The sequence below is a fragment of the Medicago truncatula genome, chromosome 1 (assembly GCF_003473485.1).
Source record: "Medicago truncatula cultivar Jemalong A17 chromosome 1, MtrunA17r5.0-ANR, whole genome shotgun sequence".
Classification (NCBI taxonomy): Eukaryota; Viridiplantae; Streptophyta; class Magnoliopsida; order Fabales; family Fabaceae; genus Medicago; species Medicago truncatula.
Window position 1 is genome coordinate 3,504,090 of NC_053042.1, and position 22,380 is coordinate 3,526,469.

The following is a 22,380-nucleotide window of genomic DNA, read 5'->3' on the forward strand; positions in this document are numbered from 1 at the left end:
GAGAAAAGTTCATTGACAACTCAAGAGAACTTTTTGGTGTCAAATTGTGTGGAATGAGGGCTCTATTTATAGGTGAGGAGGTTGATGAAAAAAGGAAAAATGGTTTAATGGAAATGATGGACAATTATGGTGAATTTTTAAAAAGGAATGATAAAGTTGACACTTGACTTGAAATTTTTTTTAGACCTTGTACATTTTATTTTGGACCTATTGACACTTTATTTTTTTTTTACACTAATTAATTAAAAAGAAATAAAATAAATCTAATACGAAATAAAATAAAACAAATTAAACTAAATCATGTAAAGAAAAATAAAATTAAAAGATCGAAAATAAAAATTATTAAATATAAAAAAAGTAACTAATCTTAAAATTAAAATTAATAAAAGAAAATTAAAAGAGAAAAGAGGGTCCGACTCGGAATAAAAAATGAGGTACTTCAAAGTAACCTCTTTGTCAAAATTTCGTCTGAAACGACGAAAATTCCCGACTTTAAAAATACGAATAAAATGGGTAAGAATAGAGGAAAGTGGTCAAAATTTGGGGTATGACAGATGCCCCTATTTAAGTTTCTCCGTCACGGAGATTTAAAAAAAAATGAAAATTTTAAATCAATGGGTCGAAGAGACTTAAATACTAAGTACACCAATTTTTGACCAGTTGAAATGCTGAGAATGCAATGCTTATGAATATACTGGTATGAATGTCTGCGATGCAAGTATGAATGCAAGGACGACAAAAATACATTGACTGGGGAAAAAACTGATAGATATCATTGGGGAGGAAATATTATTTTATTACCGTTACTGTGGTAAAGACGAACATACGAACATGAGTATCATCACTTACCTTTACTGAGGTAAAGACCAACATACGGAAGGAAATACTGTCAATTACCTCAACTCGGATAACGACCAACATTCAAAAAGGAAATACCGTCAGTTACCTCAACTCGGATAACGACCAACATTCAAAAAGGAAATACCGTCAGTTACCTCAACTCGGATAACGACCAACATACGGAAAGGAAATACCGTCAGTTACCTCAACTCGGATAACGACCAACATTCAAAAAGGAAATACCGTCAGTTACCTCAACTCGGATAACGACCAACATACGGAAAGGAAATACCGTTAGTTACCTCAACTCGGATAACGACCAACATTCAAAAAGGAAATACCGTCAGTTACCTCAACTCGGATAACGACCAACATACGGAAAGGAAATACCGTCAGTTACCTCAACTCGGATAACGACCAACATACGGAAAGGAAATACCTCAACTCGGATAACGACCAACATACGGAAAGGAAATACCGTCAGTTACCTCAACTCGGATAACGACCAACATACGGAAAGGAAATACCGTCAGTTACCTCAACTCGGATAACGACCAACATTCAAAAAGGAAATACCGTCAGTTACCTCAACTCGGATAACGACCAACATACGGAAAGGAAATACCGTCAGTTACCTCAACTCGGATAACGACCAACATACGGAAAGGAAATACCGTCAGTTACCTCAACTCGGATAACGACCAACATTCAAAAAGGAAATACCGTCAGTTACCTCAACTCGGATAACGACCAACATTCAAAAAGGAAATACCGTTAGTTACCTCGACTCGGATAACGACCAATATACGGAAAGGAAATACCGTCAATTACCTTTACTAGGTAACGACCAACATACGAAAAGAAAATACTGTCAATTACCTTTACTGGGGTATCGAATAACATTCAAAAAGGAAATACCGTCAGTTACCTCGACTCGAATAACGACCAACATACGGAAAGGAAATACCGTCAGTTACCTCAACTCGGATAACAACCATCATACGGAAAGGAAATACCGTCAGTTACCTCAACTCGGATAACGACCAACAATCAAAAAGGAAATACCGTCAGTTACCTCGACTCGGATAACGACCGATATACGGAAAGGAAATACCGTCAATTACCTTTATTGGGTAACGACCAACATACGAAAAGAAAATACTGTCAATTACCTTTACTGGGGTAACGACCAACAATATGAAAGTCACCTGTTACCGGTACGAGGATAGCTTACAAATGTTACTGGGGAGCTAAACTGAATTGACACAAAGATTGCTCGGTGGGACCTGCCACTTGAAATAAACTTTAACTGGTGACAAACTTGAATCAAACACATTGGGGATGATACTTTTTACAGGATACACTGAAATAAGACACTTGGTAATAATGCAACCATGCATGAATGATATTTGTGTGCATGCTATCTATGCATGAATGAATGAACATGTACGAGACAAATATAACAGTACAACGGAAGACTGTTGAGACAAGATTTGGACAGGTCCTAAAAGGAAATAGCCCGGCATTGCAGCACAAACACTCGAGAATCTTCCACGGGGATACCAATACAGGAGGTGAGTCAAACACTGACGGGGTATAGCTCTCCAAACAAAACGTTAGTGGGGTAAAGCTCAAAATCAAACCCCTGATAGGAGAACAAACCAATAATCAAACTAATGATGGGGGCAAAACCCAATAATCAAATCAATGATAGGGATACAACCCAATAATCAAACTGCTCATGGGGATACGACCCAACAGTCACCCAACTGATGGGGTAAAATCCATATTCAAACTACTGATGGGATACGACCCATGTCCAAACCAACTTACGGGGTAAAAACCCATGTTCAAACCAAACGGTAGGGGGCACGCCTTATAACCATACCACTGAAGAGATAGCAAAACTTGATTCAACCACTGAAGGGGTAACTGCCCATGAATCATACCGCTAAAGGGGAACGGCCCATCAATTATACCGTCGAAGAGGTAACAAAGGTAACAAACCATTTACTCAACCACTGAAGGGGTAACTGCCCACTAAACAAAACCAACGGCGGGGTCACCCCTTATAACCATACCACTGAAGAGGTAACAAAAACGTTGATTCAACCACTGAAGAGGTAACTGCCCACTAATCAAAACCAACGGCAGGGTCACACCTTATAACCATACCACTGAAGAGGTAACAAACTCCATAATCAGGCTACTAAAGAGGTAACATCCCATTAGGCATAACTTTGATGGGATACGACCCAATAAACAGACCATTGATGGTGGAGTAATCATTCCTTGGGGATAAAGCCCACCGATCATAAACCTGGCAGAAGTTGTCATCAATTAAAGCACAGGCAGAAGTCGCCATTTAAACAAACCATTGGCATGAGTTGCCATCAATCAAAGCATAGGCAAAAGTCGCCATTTCTCGGGGTGAAACCCATCAATCAACCATTCTGGCAGATGTTGCCCTTAATCAAAACATAGGCAGAAGTCGCCATTTAAACAAACCATTGGCATGAGTTGCCTTCAATCAAAACATAGGCAAAAGTCGCCATTTCTCGGGATGAAACCCATCAATCAATCATTATGGCAGAAGCCGCCATTTCTTCAAACCACCAGCAGAAATCGTCATCAATCAAAGCACAGACAGAAGTTGCCAACATTTAAATCATTATGGCAGAAGACGCCATTTCATCTAACCACTTGGCAGAAGTTGTCATTTGTAAATCAGTACAAAGTGATTCTTCCAAACGACCCACTTGAGCGGTGATGCCTCTGTCTTTTTCATTTCAATTTTTTTTTTTTTTTTTAGTCCCTAACTTTTGCCTGGACCGCCCTTTCGGGTTTTCAATCCACCGGGAATATATTCTTTTTTTTGTATGCCCCCTAATTTTTGCCTGGACCGCCCTTTCGGGTTTTCAGTCCACCAGGACGCTCATTTTTTGCTTAAGCCGCCCTTTCGGGTTTTCATCTTAGCGAGCTTTTTTTTTTTTTTTTTTTTTTGTATATATATATTTTTTGACAGAGGTCATCTCACAACTTTTGGTCATGCTTACCTTGTAGAGTTTAACTGTACTTGAGACGGATGTTGATGTATGTTTCACCTACCCATAAGTTCAAAGAAGATGTACCTGTTGTTTATGCTTTTCAGAAGACATGAAAAAAGTTTTTAAAAGATTTTTTTTTTTTTTTGCTTTAGGTATTAACATCAAAAATAGAAGAAAAATTTGCAAACAGAATAAATGAGAATTTCAAATAAATGGGCACAGGCTCAAATTAATGTAAATGGAGTGGTGGCCTGCCAAAGGTGTGGCTCCACAGATTTTAAAAGGAGTTTGGAAAATGGTAATTATATGGAAAAGGTACATTGAACACAATAACTATTGTTTCCTCTACCGACTTTGAATTCCACTGTTCTGAGTCTTTGATTTGCAGACGCTTCAGATCGGAAGCCCTTTAACAGCTAAGATACCCCAGATGAATCATATATGATTTGGTGCAATTACCTTGCAATGAGCCGGAGGTCTTTTGACAGCTGAAATGCCCCAAGTGAGTCATGTCCGACCAGATGCAGTTACTTTGTCATAATCCTTAACTTTTGCATAGATCGCCCTTGCGGGTTTCAACCTATCAAGATAAACATTTTTTTTATCATCTTTTTATATGTCTCTAACTTTTGCATGGACCGCCCTTTCGGGTTTTCAGTCCATCGAGACGCTCTTTTTTGCCTAAGCCTCCTTTTCAGGTTTGCGACTTATCGAGCTTTTTCATTTTAACAAAGTATTTCTTGATTGCATCGATATTCACAGGACATACAAGTTTACCGCCATTCTTTGTAATTTGGCATCCATCTGCCCCTAGAATTTGGTAGCATATTTTTGAGTACAAAGCCACTTTCTTGACAATCACGGGGACGAGCCTTCTTTGTTGAATACTTGCTTTATCCTTTTGATATAACTGTCCACGACATACGGCAATAACACTTTTAAATTCAATCAAGTTTAGCTTTCATTGGAACTTCCGTTGACAGGACTTTGACCTCCATGTGGGGCACTGCTTTATATTGCATACTAAGGGATGGCGGGGGGGCTGCCCCTGTTATAGTGTGCATGAAGTACAATATCCCTGCAAGACAGATGATGACATCTCGTGCCAGTCTTTGTACATGAAAGTCCTCTTCGGGACAATCTTTCTTGATATTTGCAGCTTCGACGGCCAAGATGCCCTAGTAGGCGAGAAATCTCAGTGGAAGTTTCTTCATCATCCTCTTCTTAAGCCTCAGATACAAAGAACTCAAGGTCGAGAGAGAGTACATGGTTAAAGTGTTCAACGGGTTTATTAATGCATGATTTGATTATTGATATAAACATTATGATTATGCAGATATGTGGAAATGATTAAAGAAAAAGAATTTTTTGGTTTTTTGTATTACCATTTTTCCAGAAAAAGCACAAAATAAAAACAAAGTCGGGATCGAGACGACCTTTCATTAATGATGAAAATACATAAAGCAAAAAGCCCTAAACAAATTCACTTTCGCCTCGGGTGGGACGAAAGGATTTTTTTGAAAAAAAACATAAAGCAACAAACAAACATATTAATTGACAAATGAGTAGTAGAAATAAACATCAGCAAAGACCCAATTGCAACTAAACATTCCATGTGACCAAGATCCGATAGCGGATTAACTTGCATGTCAGAGTTCAAACTTGATGGAAGACACAAGAGAGGTCGGGCCTATACCCAGCTGACAATTTCTTAGGCATACGAGGAGGTGGTTTGGTCTGGACAAGCTTTCTCCTAAGCAAATCGGGAAGCAACACTGCATATTTCATGGGAATCAGATCAAACTGTGGTTGTCCCGAAGCTTGTTGTCGAGGTTGTTGTTGATATTCCTGAAACTGGGGCTGATAACTCGAATTTCGGACAACATTCGTGATGGGCATAACAGCGGCAACAGAGCGGGAAGACATATGTTGTTGTTGAAGTAGCACTTTTACATCAGGGTCATTGAAGGACCAGACATTATTTTCAATCAACTTCTGAACTTGTTCCTTCAAAGGACAGTACTGCTCAATGTCATGACCTGGTGCCCCTTGATGGAATGCACAGTTGAGGTCAGGGCGATACCAAAATGGCAGCGGATTCGACACCCGAGGAGGTGGCAGGGTTTGAACAAGGTTCTTCTTAAGCAAAATGGGAAGCAAATTCGCATATTTCACCGGAATTGGGTCACACTGAGATGCTTTTCGGACCTGATTTTGAGGAATAAGCGGTTGAGAACCCTGTTGTCGAGGTCGTTTCATGCATGTTGGCTGACATAGTAGCTGAGGCCTTTGCTGAACAAGCGGTGGATCCTTTGTAGCCATCAATGAAGATACTAGGCTAGTTAACTTCTCTACCTCAGCCTGAAGTGTTGTTACCTCTCCACGAAGCTCGTGGACCTCTTGCTCAAGTCGATCCATTTTTCCTGTTTGCACGAGTGTCTGCATATGCGAGCCGAACTTGGATGAAGACATTGGACCACTTTACTGATGGATTGACCTTTTGTAGGTAGAAACAAAATATGAGACATGAACTACAAAACTATGAATGCAAAACGATGCATGATATGCTTATGCAAAAATAGATAAAAAAATTTTTGAAGGACTTATCAAAGTGAATTGTAAACATTGTAGAGGAACATAGTTTCATTTGAAAATTGTAAAGATATTGCAATAGGTTCTTTTTCAAAAGTTAAGAACGAAACCAAGGAAAAAGTTCTTAACAACAACTAAAGCTTAGTTAAGATTTTTTTTGAAGTTGTATCTCTTGGTGATCATTCTTAAAAAGTCCAAAGCCTTGATGTTTACAAAAACTTGTCTAAGTCCTTCAATTTTTGATGGAAAAAAGTTGTTTATGAATGAATGCATGTATGCATGGTTATGCTAAAGTACAAAGAATACACGGTGAGGTTAAGTTCCACAATGTTGGAGTCAAGGGTAACAACGCCATTTGGTAAGGACTATGGTTTCAAATTGTACCTGTATTACGGGTTCTACCAAGGTTCCTAAAGTCCTCGACCACTTCCGAATATTATCGGATACCGAGAAAACACCCGGTCCAACAACGTTCATAGGAAAGTCTCATTTGAGTGTAGTATCGCATGTCGACTAGTTCCGAGAAAACACCCGGTTAGCCACCGCACTACGTCCTAAAAGGCCAAGATGGGTTAAGGGTTACTAAAGGTCCTTAGCTTCATTGGAAACTTAAGAGTGATAAAGTCTAAACGTGAAAACACACGCCGACATATATAACTTCAAGCTCCTTTGCTAAGTGTGGTTATCTCACGTGTGACAAGACACAAGTATACTCTCGGTATGCCACTATGAGTCTACCACTCCTATCTTACATTTCCCTGAAGCTCGGGTGTAGAGCTTATCTCACCACTCACGTGAAAACAATAACATTTAGGCATGTATTTACAAGGCATAAGAAATAATGAAGCACAAGTATAAAGAAAGTAAGGTGGGTTTAACCCGCGTAGGACAAAGTCCCCAGTGAAGTCGCCATTTCTGTGCTCGTGATTTTCGGATATCAAGCCATTAATTGATTTGAATCGTCAATCTTTGAACTCTCGATTTTTATTCGTGGGAAGGGAAAAAATGAGTAAAAACCCTTATCGAGACTTTGGATTCGGGGGTTGGTTACGCGAAGGGAAGGTGCTAGCACCCTAAGCGTCTACGGTATTCCGTAGGAACCTCTTACCTAATTTATCTTGTGCTAAATTCATTGGTTATTTGAAAATTATTACATAAAAATCTAAGTGAAAGAATGGGGGGAGAAGAAGTATGTTTTTGGTTATTTTTATTTGATTTGGAAGGATAAAAATCCTATGCCTACATACCCTTAAAGAAAAGGGATCAAAACCAATGTAGTTCACCTAAAAAGTTTCTTTTTGTTGGGTTAGGTTGATTTTAAGATTTTTTGAAAATGGGTTTTTAGAAGAGAAAGAGGCCTCAAGGCATGAGATAAAATAAGGTGAGGTTGGTCGAATTTTAATTACAAAGAAATCAAGTCTATTATGAATATTAATTCAATTAAACATTTGATTAAGAAAAATAAAAGGAAAAGCAACTTGGGTTACAAGCCAAGGTTTATTAAGAAAATATTTTTGGAGTTTTGCATGTTTTTGTTGTTTTTGAATAATAAATGAAAATTAAACTAACGGAGCAATAAAAATAAAAGCGTGTGGATTTTTGTAGTGACGTTGGATCACCACAAAATCTCTAATCTAATTTTTTTGCATTTTTTTGATATATCTAAGGCGGTAAGGAAATAAAAGGACACACACACCCACACACTTTTCTCATTTATATTTACATTGGACCTAAATACATTCTAATTGCTGGAAAATAAATAACAATAATTAAAATGCTAAATAGAAATAAAATAAAAATGTAAAAATGCTAAAAAGAAATAAAAATGCAAGAAAATAAAAGAAATGGACTACCGAAGGGACAGAAAAAAAGGGAGAAGAAAAGAATAGCTCGTTAACACAAGCTAAATAGGGAGAAGAGAGAAAAGTTCATTGACAACTCAAGAGAACTTTTTGGTGTCAAATTGTGTGGAATGAGGGCTCTATTTATAGGTGAGGAGGTTGATGAAAAAAGGAAAAATGGTTTAATGGAAATGATGGACAATTATGGTGAATTTTTAAAAAGGAATGTTAAAGTTGACACTTGACTTGAAATTTTTTTTAGACCTTGTACATTTTATTTTGGACCTATTGACACTTTATTTTTTTTTTACACTAATTAATTAAAAAGAAATAAAATAAATCTAATACGAAATAAAATAAAACAAATTAAACTAAATCATGTAAAGAAAAATAAAATTAAAAGATCGAAAATAAAAATTATTAAATATAAAAAAAGTAACTAATCTTAAAATTAAAATTAATAAAAGAAAATAAAAAGAGAAAAGAGGGTCCGACTCGGAATAAAAAATGAGGTACTTCAAAGTAACCTCTTTGTCAAAATTTCGTCTGAAACGACAAAAATTCCCGACTTTAAAAATACGAATAAAATGGGTAAGAATAGAGGAAAGTGGTCAAAATTTGGGGTATGACACACCACAACAATAAAAAAAATCAAGTAGTCTAAGGGTTAAAAATTCACCTTTTAAAAATAAATAAATGAGGAGCCGGAGCGGATTCGAACTCGACATTTGCATATATAATAAAATGTCTCCACCAATTAGTCTTTAAATTATATAAATATATAATTATATCTTAAAAGTAGAAATTAACATACCAATATATATATATATATATATATATATATACACTTTATAGACTACTTATGATATTTATATAAGGGTTGTGTTAACCGATGCCCGTAAGTTAAGAACGTTAAAAGTAGAATTTTTTTATTAAAGACAACAACTTTTTTATTTTTCTAAAGTCGAACATTCCATTTTTCATCATTTCTCAATGCAGAGTTTCTATATTAATCCCCGGACACTGGTTAACATTTCCCTTTATATAATAGGGAGTTCCATTGACAAAAATACTATAGTTTAAAGATTAAGAGTGTGTTTATTCAAGTTTTTTTTTTTTTTAAGAAAAAAACGTTTTGCGTTAAAAGAATATAGAGATTTTTTTTTATGATTTGAAGCTCTTGCATTTGAGTCCTTGTTACTAGAATTTTTTTTTCTTTAGAAAAACCTACTAGAAATATCTTTTCATTTTGAGGCAAAAAATGATTTTTTTTTTTTTTAACAAAATGGAATTTTAAAAAATCTGAAACAAACACTAAAAAAAAATTGATTTTTTGGTTAAAAAATAGTTTTTTTAAAAAAAAAAATCCAAAACAAACAATCCATAAATTGTTAAATTACTCGTTTTTAGTGGGCTAAGTTTTGTACATTTTGAGAGAAGAATAAAATAAAGAAAATGACTCTTAACTATATTGGGAGAGCCACAAGGGGTTCTTGGGTCCCATCCAAGGGGATAGTGAATGAGGAATGTGTCTCATGGGTGGATGTTTACTTGACGAGAGTAAATCATCATCAAATATATATTGGGATAAAAGAGAGCTATCAATGTATGCAAAGTGGAAACAAAGTAATTGTGGATTTTCCTTTTATTTGTTGATTTTAATCGACTTTTAGATTTGAATGTATATATGTTTAGATCGACCTTAACTTTAGAGGAATTATGGTGCATGTGTAAATGTTATTTTTGTTAAATATAACAAACAGGCTCTTAATATTAGATTCAAATATGCAACATATATAAATGTATTTAATAGATTGATTTGATTTCTCCTAAATCTAAAAATATGATATGAAATCAACATATTTTGATTTCATATCTTTTAAATAAATCTCAGAGTTTTTAGAGCGATAATGTTCGTCAAGAGGTGCCCTAGTTTACTAAAAAAGAAATCACATATATATCTTTTTAATGGATTGCAAAAGTGAATATTTGTCCTAAATTTCATATAATCTTTTACGTAAGGGAATCTCCAAGCCATGTTGAATCAGATTAAATTCCTCATCAAATGTTCTTCTCAAGATACACACCAACATGGCGCATTTAATTTTTTTATTTAAGATTCTATTCATTTTATCAATTTTGCTTGGAGGTTCCCTCAACTTTTTCTCCCATGATTAATAATGTCAATTTTTGTTGTACATTAAGGCTACACAATTGCGATACTCTCATGGACGGCCCAATATATTTTTATGCCTAAAGCGAAATTTGAATAGAAGCCTTTCAAGTGTGTTTAAAGAGAATAAGACAAAATTAAAAAAAAAATCCATAAGTTTTTTCGATGAAAAGTAATTTTATATGATGTGTGTCAGACACTAAATAAATATGAGTATTTTGTTCGCTAAAAATCAAATTTTGATTTGTCAGATTATACGATTACATCCTCTTTCGCTATAATCAACTTTCTTAGTGCGTGACCTTTTTAATATGTGTGTGTGTTGTGTGTGCGTGTGGGTTGAAAATAATATGAAGGCAAAAATAATTTAAGGTACAAATAACCAATAAAATAGCTATCATTGAAATCGAACTTGCAACATGAACTAAGACTCTTCATTTACATACCACTTGAGCTTTGAGTGAACATGTTTATAAAATTTGACGTACAAAAATATTTTTAAAGACAAATATGAGACCAAATATGGGGCTTGAAAAACTCGGGGGCCTAAAGCCCTTGCTTTAGTGGCATCCCCCTTGTGCCGACCCTGACTCTTCCTTACCAACCTTCTTAACATCCAAATTTGAATCTTTGCTTCCAACTCATTCACCACTGGATCATTATTTGCAGCCATGATTGAATTTCTTATGTTTAAGTTTTGAATGTAGAGTTATAGATATGTGTATATTACATGTTAATAATGTATTTATAGAAGAAGACTGTAATCCATTGCCATCATGGATTTCCATTGAAGGCAAAGATTCTAGGAAGAAGATTAGAAACAAAGAGGGAAATTTGAAAAACTAGTTTAACTAGTTTGCAATGATGTAGTACGGGGAAGAAAAGCAAAAACAAAAGGAGAAAAGAAAAAAAAAAAAGGCCAAAAAGAAACTGATCTGAATTACACGTGACTATACTTCCTATCATGTGCATTATTTCTTTGTCGTCTGATCAAAACAGTTTTGATGCTAACATATCACAGACGCACGATATACTCGTGATTTGTACCTCTTCATCGTGACCTTGTAAGATACAACTGTTGAGTTATATGTATCCATCAACTACGTCAAAGCATCTTGAAATCCAGCAACAATGCGTATTAATTAATTGCACAGTTTAGAGATGTTGCAGAATCATGTGCCTAGAAAAAGAATAAAGAAAATGCTAACGAGTAAGATTTTATGATACTCTTTAAGAGTTTAAAATAGTAAGATTTTATGAAAATGTGTACATTCAATTGAAAATTGAAATGTTTAACTTTTAAAGTAAATATAGAAATAATTAATTAAAGAAAAGAAGAAAGATATGAAGCAAGCTTGATTTCATTCATAATTAACCAACCATTACACACATCTAATTTCTTGATAGAAAATAAAAAACTTAATTATATTAATAAAAACAAAAAATAAAAGTGATTGCTTCTTCATCAACCCTTCTTAGTTACCACCTAGCTGCTCCATGCGAGTAATCTTGGAGGCAGCATGAGCCTCAATGCTAGAGTTGATATCAACAAGTTTGTGATAAGATTTTGTGTTTTTTCAATATCAGTTAGTGGATGTTGAATCTCTTGCACCGACAAAGCTATGAGCTCTTCCCATCGCCGGCCCAGTGTATTTTTATGCCCAAAGCAAAATTTAAACAGGGGTTTTTAAGTTCGATTAGAGAGAATAAGATAAAATTAAGAAAAAAAATTCATAAGTTTCCTCAATGAAAAGTAATTCTATATGATGCGTGTCAAACACTAATTAAATATGAGTATTTTGTTAGATAAAAATCAAACTTTGGTTTGTCACATTGTGAGATTATATCCTCTTTGTCTATAATCAATTTCGTTAGTGTGTGACCTTTTTAATATATATGTGTGTGTGTTGTGCACGCGCGTGCGTGCGGGTTGAAAATAATATTTAATATAGATATTATTTACCAATTGTTAGATATCTTAAAATAACCAAATAATTTTGAAATGATACAAATATAAATTAATTTTTTATTTTTACAAACTCTGATTACACATTACTTGTCTTAATATATTTAGAACAACCGATATTGAATTACATTGATAGGAATCTGAAGGCAAAAATAATTTAAGGTTCAAATAACTAATAAAATAGTTAGCATTGAGATCGAACTTGCAACATGAACTATGACTCTTCATTTACATACCACTTGAGCTTTGAGTGAACATATTTGCAAAATTTAACGTACGAAAATATTTTCAAACATAAAAATATGAGACCTAATACGGGACCTAAAAAACTCGGGAATCTAAAACTCTTGCTTTGGTGGCATTCCCTTAGACCGGCCCTGGATACTCTTAGAAAATTTTCTCTCCTTATTCGGAAAGAACTAAATCTCTCTTTAAATTTATTTAGTAATGGATTTGAAGTCATTTCAACAACATATTGTAACTAACCTCAACATGCATGTTGATATATTTTATAGTAAGCTAGTGTAAATATTCTTTATCTCAATGTGATGTGATGTAGCTTGATTACATATTCTATCTACCTATATTGATAAATTTCCTTCATAAAGATTTTCGGATCAAAATAGGAACCACCTTTTGTCATAGGCACAATAAATCACTTTGATGCTTCATTGTATTTCATTTGTTTCATAACATCAAAATATATTCCCTACCCATTTGCTAAAGAGTTGAAATGCTCTCTAACTTTGATCTTTCATATTTCTTTGGGTCGTCGCTTTTAGATAATATTCTCACTGGTAAAAAAATATCAGATTCTTTGCTTTTCATTTATACATTCCTTCTGTCAAAATATTTAAAAATAAAATAAAAATTAGTGTACATTTGTAACCAATAGTTAAGATGATTCATTTATTGAAATTGTATACAAACGAGTGTGGGCCAGAGCCAAATGGTGGATGCAGCGGCAGTGAGCAACTCATCAGCATCAGCATCAGCATGAGCTTGTGATGGTACTGCCAGGAGAATGTTGTGTTGTTCCATGGCAAGAGTGTTAAGAGACTTAGAGATACAACCATTATCATCACCAATATACAAAATATTCCAAGGGTTATTTTGATTGTCCATAAACCATGACACCATATTAATTCGCGGTTATGATTATAGAGAAGAAGTTCACAAAAAGTGATCATGAATAAATTAAGTAATTACCAGAGATGTGATGGATGGATGGAGTTGCCAGAGGAGTAAAGTTCATTTACAACTTCAGTATTCGTAAGATAAATATGCAAATGAAATTATATTGATGATTATTTTTTAAACAAAAAGGATTGATATTAATTCATAAGGTCATGAAAATACACATCGTTAGTTGCTAAAGGCACCTCTCTTCCATCCAAACCATATTAGGTTCAGAATGGGCTAAGTGGGCTAAACTATCAGCAAACTTATTACTAGATCTATTTAGTAAAATGGAACAAACATTTATTGAAATTTCAAAATACCCGCAGAGTGTGCACTACATTAGTCAAAATAGTTCCCAACAATAAAATATTTTGTTAATATAAGGACTGAAATGACAATAAGTAAGTAGTTGTCATGATTGATATGAGAAAAATATATTGAAAGACAAATAAGACAGCATTAACGAAGTGTTTTAGCTTCAGATACTATTTTGACTAATAAAATGGTCAATCAACAACTATTTTAAAATTTTGATACATTAAAGAGCTATGGTGACTAATCGTTATAAATTGAAAGAGCTCGTAAATGACTATATCTTTATTGATGAAATGCATATCAATTAACGTATTAATACCACTAAAAGTAAGAAAGATTCATAAATGGATTAAAAAAAAAAAAAACATTTTTTTAATATAACACAATGCTTGAAATGAGCACACTGAAGGTCTTAATACAACAACACTGGACCAAGTTAAAAGAAAAGAATCAAATTTTTACACCAAAACTAAAAAAAAGATGAAGGAGGTTCTACTGCATAGCTTAGTTTCGTCAATGGAAGCTTGTGGGGGCCAGAAATGAGAGTCGAAAAATATAGTTTATAGAAGAGAAAGAGGGGATGAGGATGGTGGTTTTATTTTAGTACAAGGCGGTCGGAGTTGATGGTTGGCTTGAAGGTGTTATCGGTGAAGAAGGAAAAAGGGAAAGCATGCATGCATATATAGAGACCCGTCTGGTTATTAAGGGTATAAATAAATAGTCTAAAATTTACTTTATGTAAGTATATGACCTAACATAACTACTATGATGTTATATCTAAGTGCTGGTTTGCAAATACTAAGTTATTTTGCTCTTCAAAATTCACATTGTCATCACATGCAACTACACATGTACCCTTTTCGGTTGAAAAAGAAGTTCGAAGTTTGCTAATTTTGTACATGATAGAAAATGTCATTGATCCTTTTCAATCAAAACTTCACACTTCTCAATTGTCCTGCATATCCTGTTCCATAACCATGATCATATTTCATTTGTGTATATGCTTATTATTCCTGTCTCCCATATTTATCATATTTCTTTTGTGTATATGCTTATTATTCCTTTCTCCCATATCTTCATAGATAAGAAAACTAGTACTAGTTCGATTATGCCTTTTTTGTCCATGTCGTGTGATCTTCAACACTCTTGTTCTGATCATGTTCACGAGCACGCGAAACATCTTCTACCAATCTCTTCTGCTAATCAAATTGTCAAACATGCACACAAGGCCTCCACATTCTACCACTTTTCACTCTCTATAGCCAAGCTTGGCATGATTAACATATATGCCACAGCTTGAGAGGGATATAGTATTAACTGATATAGCTCATCGTTGGTTAGTTAGTTATATTAGTTGTAATTCTGTTTTTAGTTGTTAGGCTGAGCTCTTAAGCTACTCCTTCCTTAAATGTTCCAAGTGTGTAACGAATGAATATGGAAAAAGGGTCGGTGTACTTGGAATAGCCGAAAGCATTGAAATTTTCCATGAAGTACCGACACGGACACGACACTGATAATAATTTGAGAAAACGAATTAATTGAATTTAATCACATGTGTTGGTGTCGTGTCGGTGTGATGGACACCGGATACGTCTTCAATCACAAGTGTCGGTGCTACAGAGGAATTTTTCACAAGTGTGTAGCAGTAGAAGAAAATAAAATACTACCATCAACTTTGAAAGAGATTACCTTTTCTCTGGTATGATACTTCTTTTGTGAAGTTCCTTTGTAGTGCCAATGGTCAAAGTTTCCAATTTATAATCTATTGGGAAAGGTTTTTATACCTCTACATTCACACTCCAATTAGTCCTATACTATCTATTTTTGCAGCACTCCCTTCAGCACTACTAGAAAAATTAGGAGTCAAAAGAATATTTTAGATCTATACAATGACACTGATGAAGAGAAGAACACGATGCATTCTTTCGCAAAACTTTCCTAGGCTCTTATTTCCTTTATACACAAGTAAAATTTACATGGCTGTCAGCTTAGATACTTTTCAAGACACTCTTTCAATTTTAGGAATGTCACTGGTTTTGACACAAATGCGTCCATACCGTTGGCGAAACATTCTTCAGCACTCTCTGACATTGTGTTTGCTGTCATCTGCATTTAATATGAGATGGTATAAAAAATGATAATATACTACTAAAAGATTGTGTTTATTGTAAAAATGTATCCTCGCGTGCAATTGTGGAGACTAATCTCTCTATAACTTCCTAAGTTGTCTGTTATTGTTGTTTGTATATTTGTAAAGATTAATATGTAATTGCTCACCGCAACAATGTGGATGCGCTTTTTAGGTGGCACAGAACATTCATCCGAAGCTGATAAACTTTGTTCAACTCCAGCTTCTCTTGCAGCATCCCAATTGCCTGTTTCCTCATAAGACCTGATCAGTTTTGTTGTTTGAAGACCATTCATAACTGGCATGTAAACATCCTGTAAAGTGAAAGTATCAAACCGTAATTCATAAAATCCCATAATGTGTGAATTATAGGAAAAAGCAACAAAATGAAAGATACAGTTCAGGATTGAAGAAATTACCATCAAAATAATGTCGTAAGAATGGCTCTGAACTGCGCGTATGGCTTCCACTCCATTATTCACGACATCCATGCTATATCCTAGCTGCTTCATCATTGACTTTGTCACCATGATATTAATCTTGTTATCTTCAACAAGAAGAATATTCGGCTTTAACGTCGATTTGGTTACTTCTGATGATGTGCTATTGCTAGTAGTACTATCTTCCTTCCCTTGACCCTGACATGTTTGTTGTGGTTCATTTGACTTTGTTTCTAAATTCATTTCTCTACTTGCTTCCTTCCAATGGATAGAGTTTGCACTACCATTTTGTAACCTATCATGTGCCTTATTATTATCATGGTTTTGTTTGTTTCCATTACATAAACTTTCATGCTTAGTTTCTAGGCTGTGACTAAACGAATTTGTTGATTCTGACATATCTGAAGCATCAACAATAACAGAAGATGCATCCTCAATTGAATTTGTTCCATTTGAAATGATGTTACTAGAATGGTTTGAGTAAGAATCGTTGTCCGGAAAACCATTGAACTTGTGTGAGATTCTGTGTGGCCTGGTGGATCCATTAGAAGTGAAAAGCGAGCCCAAAGTTCGTGGTTGGAATTGGAAGAATCCCTCAGTTGTGTCATCTTCGTTATTATCGACATCCGAAAGATCATCTGGATCATCAGAATTTTCACAAGCTGTTGAAACCTTGTATGGTAGTATGAATGTGAAGGTAGAACCACAATGTTCTTTGCTAGTCACTGTTAGACGACCCCCCATTAACTCAACCTGTTCCAAATCCATGGAAATCTATTAGATATATAGTTAATTAAGAGTTTGTTAATCGGTTTCTGTAATATAGTTAGTTATCCTCGTTAATTGGTTTCTCTAAAAACTCTTTACACGTCAGTGCATATGAATTAAATTTATAACTAAAGGAAACAAAAGATTAAGGCAGAATAATTTGTCAAATGAAAATGCTTTGGCGGAAGAGTTTACCAGTTGTTTACATATTGCTAGTCCTAGACCTGTGCCTCCATATTTTCGAGCATGGTCTGCACTAACTTGCATGTACCTTCTAAATAAAGTAGGTATAGCCTTTTCTGTGTGACATTACAACATGAAAAAGAAAAAAATTAAGTACACTTGCTAAACAAAAATCAAATTTCACTATATGAATACAAAATATAATCAATTCTAAAACAAAAGAAAAGAACGCTGTTACTAACACATACCTGGTATGCCAATTCCTGTGTCGTACACATCACAACGTATCCACACTGTTGTTTCAATTGAATGAGTTTGTTCTTCAGTATCATCATCATTCATTGAGCATTCACTGTTAACTGAAGATCTGCATTCATTGCTAAACGCATGATTCTGGATAGGATGGTCAGCGTGTTTTCTATCATCGATAAGATTTTGATCACATCTCATACTTCTTGGTGATGGTGTATGTTTATCTTCCTTCAATCCATTTGCTGAAATAGTTGACTGGTCTTCTGTGACCTTTTGGTGAGATTCTTCTTCTTTGGCAAATGCTGGTTCTGGAACAACATAAAGGTTTATACCAACTTTGCCTTGATGTGTAAACTTGACAGCATTGCTGCAAAATAACAGATAATCAGAACTACAATATTTAGAACAACGAATCCAATTCTAACGAAAACAGAGAAATAAACGTATACAACAGATAAAATACTAACAAGCTCGCTTGGTTATACAAAATCAAGAGATTAGCAATCAAATATATTGTAGTACCTGACTAAATTTGTGAGAATCTGCCGAATCCTTAAAACATCTCCAGTGACCTGCATTTTTATGCATGAAAGAATTGTTAAGTGTAAATTTCTTGGCATTTATCTGATAACTAAGTATACAAGTGTTGCATACCTCAATAGGTATATCATCTGCTACATTTCCTTCCAGTGTTAGCATTTTCTGCAATGGTGCTGCAGCTGTCTGGAGTACATGCCTTACTACCTCTCTTGGCCTGAATTTTGTAGCTTCCAATTTCATAGCTCCTATACATAAGTTGTGAAGTTGGAAGAAATTTAATCATTTGTTTGTGACAGTTTTTTGAATAAATGAAATTCTAAAAACTACTTAAAATAGAAAGTTGTTTTTATAATAAGTAATGGTGAAGGAGATTTCTAACCTGACTCGACCTTGGAAAGATCAAGTATATCATTTATAAGTTGAAGAACCAAATCTCCTGAAGATAACATGACATCCAAAAGCTGTCTTTGCTCTTTATCAAGTTTTGTTGTCGTAAGAATTTCAGCCATGCTAACAACACCAGAAAGCGGTGATCTTATCTCATGAGACATTGTTGCCAACATTTGTTTTGCTCTCATTGTCTCCTCTATTATTACAAGGGATCAAGAAAACAATAATAAGCTTCTTGATATCAAATCAAATTAATTGTAACACTAAAATTCATATATTAAGATTTGGCTTGATTGATTAAACCTGTAATGTGAATGGTTTTATTAAGTTCTGTTTCCTTTGCTTTCTGAACTGCAATTTCTTCCCTTAGCTTTGCCATTCTTTCTCTTTTTCTCACCTGCGATTTTTTTGATATTATAAATATTTTCTTCACAAGAACAATACTGCAATTAAGTACCTTAAAAACAACCAAAATAACAATATTTACCTGATCTGTTATTTCCATTCCCATATAGTTTACTCCAATTGTTTCACCTGCCTTGCTAAACACAGGTTCTACATATATCAAAAATGTCTTAAATCCAAATAGTTCTGTCTCAAAAGTTATTTCCTTTTTTGCAGGTACTCCTTTCTCCATTACTTCTCTCTTAAAATCTTGAGATTCCTTCACACCTGCTCCCGTGAAAATTTCGACATCTGTTTTTCCTATAATGTCCTGGAAAAATTACGAGCAAGTAAATTAACTCATGAAGAGCAAAGAATACTCTATTTTAAAGAAGTTTCTGCAGAAATTTTATGCTGCTTTTGGTTTAATATAAAATTATAAAGTTGCATATAACCTTGCAACAAGAGCTTCAAAAGAAATCATTACCTCTTCTTGTAAACTTGGAAAATGATTATAGATAAAACGATAGCGCAACTCTTTGTCCTGGAAGAGATAATCAGAATGTTAAAACAGAAATCCTGGTTCAAACAAAAATAGATACGAAAAACACAAACAAAAAACATATGATATTTGATCACAAAGTTCAGCCAATAGTCCTTTCGTCTCTGACTGCAGAGTAGCTACTTAGGTTTTCAAATTACAACTCATGTTTAAATACTATGGTCCACTTTACAACACTGAGTCGGCCTTTAAAATTGAAAAATTCATTACATTTGCAAAAACAAATTTAGCATCCAAAATGATGAATCAACTAAAACTTAAATAGAAGATATATAATTTAACCATTACACATAACATGGAAGTTTTGAATTATATGACAAGCCATACACCAAGTTTTTTTGCAAGTAATATCAGGTAAAGAAGAAATAAACACAATACTCACTGTAATATACCTGATGGCCAATAACAACAGGTGCATTTTGAAGTATAAAATGTAAGAAATTATCTGCTCTCTTAAGAATCTGTGACAGTTCCTCCACAGGTGATGATTGTCTTTCAATAGTCTCTATACTTTCTTGCAATTTCTCCTTTAATATATCCTCCCTCCGAATACTAGCTTCCAACTGTTTTTCAAAATCTTGCGACCGTTGTTTCCAGTAAACAACAGTATCATACTCAGCCTCAATTTCAATTCTCTTGTTCTGAACAACAATATCACTTTTCCTTATCGCCGCCGGTAGATCTTGCCAAGTATAGTAAGCATCGTCCAATATTGAAACCGGACGTTTGTCTCCGCCATAACTAATCTCTTCCTCGAATCGATTATTCTCTTTAAGTATCTCCAATTTTCTTTGCTCAACTTCCTTCCTTTGTTTGCTAAGATTGTCAAGCTCTTCTCGAAGAAGCCGAACCGCGTTCGCTTGCTTATACTCCCAATGTTGCATTAAATAAGCCAATTGAGATGACCCTTTATCTGTATAATTTGTAAGCTCCATTAATCTTTGAAAATCAGCTATTGCTGGTTCTTCTAAGATTGTTACTTCTTCCAACATATCTTGATCTCTTCCTGGTTTTTCTATGTTGAATTGTTTTCCAACATCAGTTCCAACATCTTCTGGCCACATTGAAGATAACTCTTCAATGTCCATCATGTCTTCAATACAATCACTCTCCATCTCACAAACCATTTCAAACAAACCTCTCTTATTATCAAATCCAATTTTCCTTTCTACAATATAAAAACTTTGATCTCAACTTCAATGCCAATAGAACTTGCATCTCAAGAAATTTTTGGTCCAAATACTTGTGAATCACCTAGAAAAACACAAAATTAATACAAATTTTATGACTTGCAAAAATTAAGTTATGCAATACATTAAAAGAAAACCAGTCTTACATGTTATTGTGAACCATGATGAGAGTGAATTGTTGAAAAAGCATGAACCTTTAAAAATGAATAGAATTAAAACAAGTGACCAAAAAAGACACAGAATAGATGAATAGTTGATGATGACAACAATGTACAAAAGTTTTTTCCTTGTAGATCTAAGGAATCTCTTCAACTTTGGAGTCAAAAGCATTCAGCTGAAACAAAAACAAGTACTAATGAGGAGAGAGAAAGTAGAGAGAGAGAGAGAGAGAGAGAGAGAGAAATAGCATATACATATGCATATGATTGTAAAGTAAACTTGTGATGTAAAGGAACAAACTTTATAAAAACACAAAATTTAATACAACAGAAACCCAAGCAACCATGTGCATTAAGAGGTCAAATATGTTAGAAAAATGAAATTGGACACATTATAAAAAAAATATATATGAAATTGGACAAATTTTATATTGTTTTGCTTTATCTTATTTTAGTAGTTGTCTTTCATGTGTCATATTGTGAGGCAACAACGTTGCTTTCACTGTTCAGAGGTTTTTTCTTACAACCTGCAGAAACCTCATGAAGCCAAAATTATAGGTGTTAGCAATTACAGCCATGCAACTATATTAAGTATATTCAATATATCTTATAAATTAACTAATTAATTATTCATGTGTTTTATAATAATGTCTTGTTGTAATGTAAATATTCTGTACCAATTTTTTTTAACATTATCTTTACTTAAGATAGGTATTTTCTTTTAATAAGATATTACTTCGACATAACTGAGATTTATTTAACGGATTGACCGTTTTTCAATATATATATATATATATATATATATATATATATATATATATATATATATATATATATATATATATATATATAAGAATCAAGTCCTAGATGTTACGGGGTTTAAATATCTATCGCTTATGTCATGTTATGTTGGTATTGTAAAATAAGTTTTTATATAACTTATTTTAAATATTATAATCAACTGAGACATTAGTTTGAATTAATTTAACTTGTAGAATTTCATGTGATTTTCATATTATTTATTAGTCCTGAATAATTACTATTATATTCATAATTTATTTTCCTCAAAAAATAATAAACACTAATGGGGGTTTGGTCTAGTGAAAAGGACTAGACTACTACAACATGGTGAATCAAAATCTGAATCCAGATTAAAAGAGGTATTCACATTTAATATCTAACACGTTTTGAATATGATTATCTCCGACTTAGTAAACTTATGTGAAATCCAAAAAAAAAAATAGTCTCATGACCAATCTGTTGGGTCATGAGGGGGAGCTTAAAGAATCATCTACATTTGATCCAAAACAACAACAAAAGTGAGTTAGACACCAAACTTAAACAAAAAAACTTTAAGATATTGAATTTATGGATCATCTCATTTATAACGTGCTCAACCTCCATTTTTCTAGCAATGTGTAACTTTTAA

General features: G+C 33.9%; 1 protein-coding gene across 1 annotated transcript; it reads right to left on the reverse strand.

Annotated features, from left to right (window-relative positions):
• Positions 1 to 15,646: 15,646 nt before the first annotated feature.
• On the reverse strand, positions 15,647 to 21,206 carry LOC11435987 (histidine kinase 5). Its single transcript, XM_003588750.4, has 13 exons — positions 20,940 to 21,206; positions 19,996 to 20,857; positions 19,529 to 19,585; positions 19,145 to 19,372; positions 18,961 to 19,054; positions 18,647 to 18,853; positions 18,382 to 18,512; positions 18,250 to 18,299; positions 17,724 to 18,094; positions 17,488 to 17,591; positions 16,504 to 17,277; positions 16,234 to 16,398; positions 15,647 to 16,062 (listed from the first exon to the last, which is right to left on the reverse strand). The coding sequence occupies exons 2-13, from the start codon at positions 20,728 to 20,730 to the stop codon at positions 15,940 to 15,942; spliced, it is 3,039 nt and encodes a 1,012-aa protein (XP_003588798.2). The 5' UTR covers positions 20,731 to 20,857; positions 20,940 to 21,206; the 3' UTR covers positions 15,647 to 15,939.
• Between the last annotated feature and the right edge of the window lie 1,174 nt (positions 21,207 to 22,380).

Bases quoted from the DNA above. Each gene is read 5' to 3' on its own strand.
- LOC11435987 (XM_003588750.4), bottom strand. From the start codon at position 20,730: ATGGTTTGTGAGATGGAGAGTGATTGTATTGAAGACATGATGGACATT. The intron at 18,095-18,249 runs GTACTACAATAT...GTTATTTTGCAG, and splicing joins ATTCTCACAAATTTAGTCAG to CAATGCTGTCAAGTTTACAC. The intron at 16,063-16,233 runs GTGAGCAATTAC...TATTAAATGCAG, and splicing joins AGCGCATCCACATTGTTGCG to ATGACAGCAAACACAATGTC.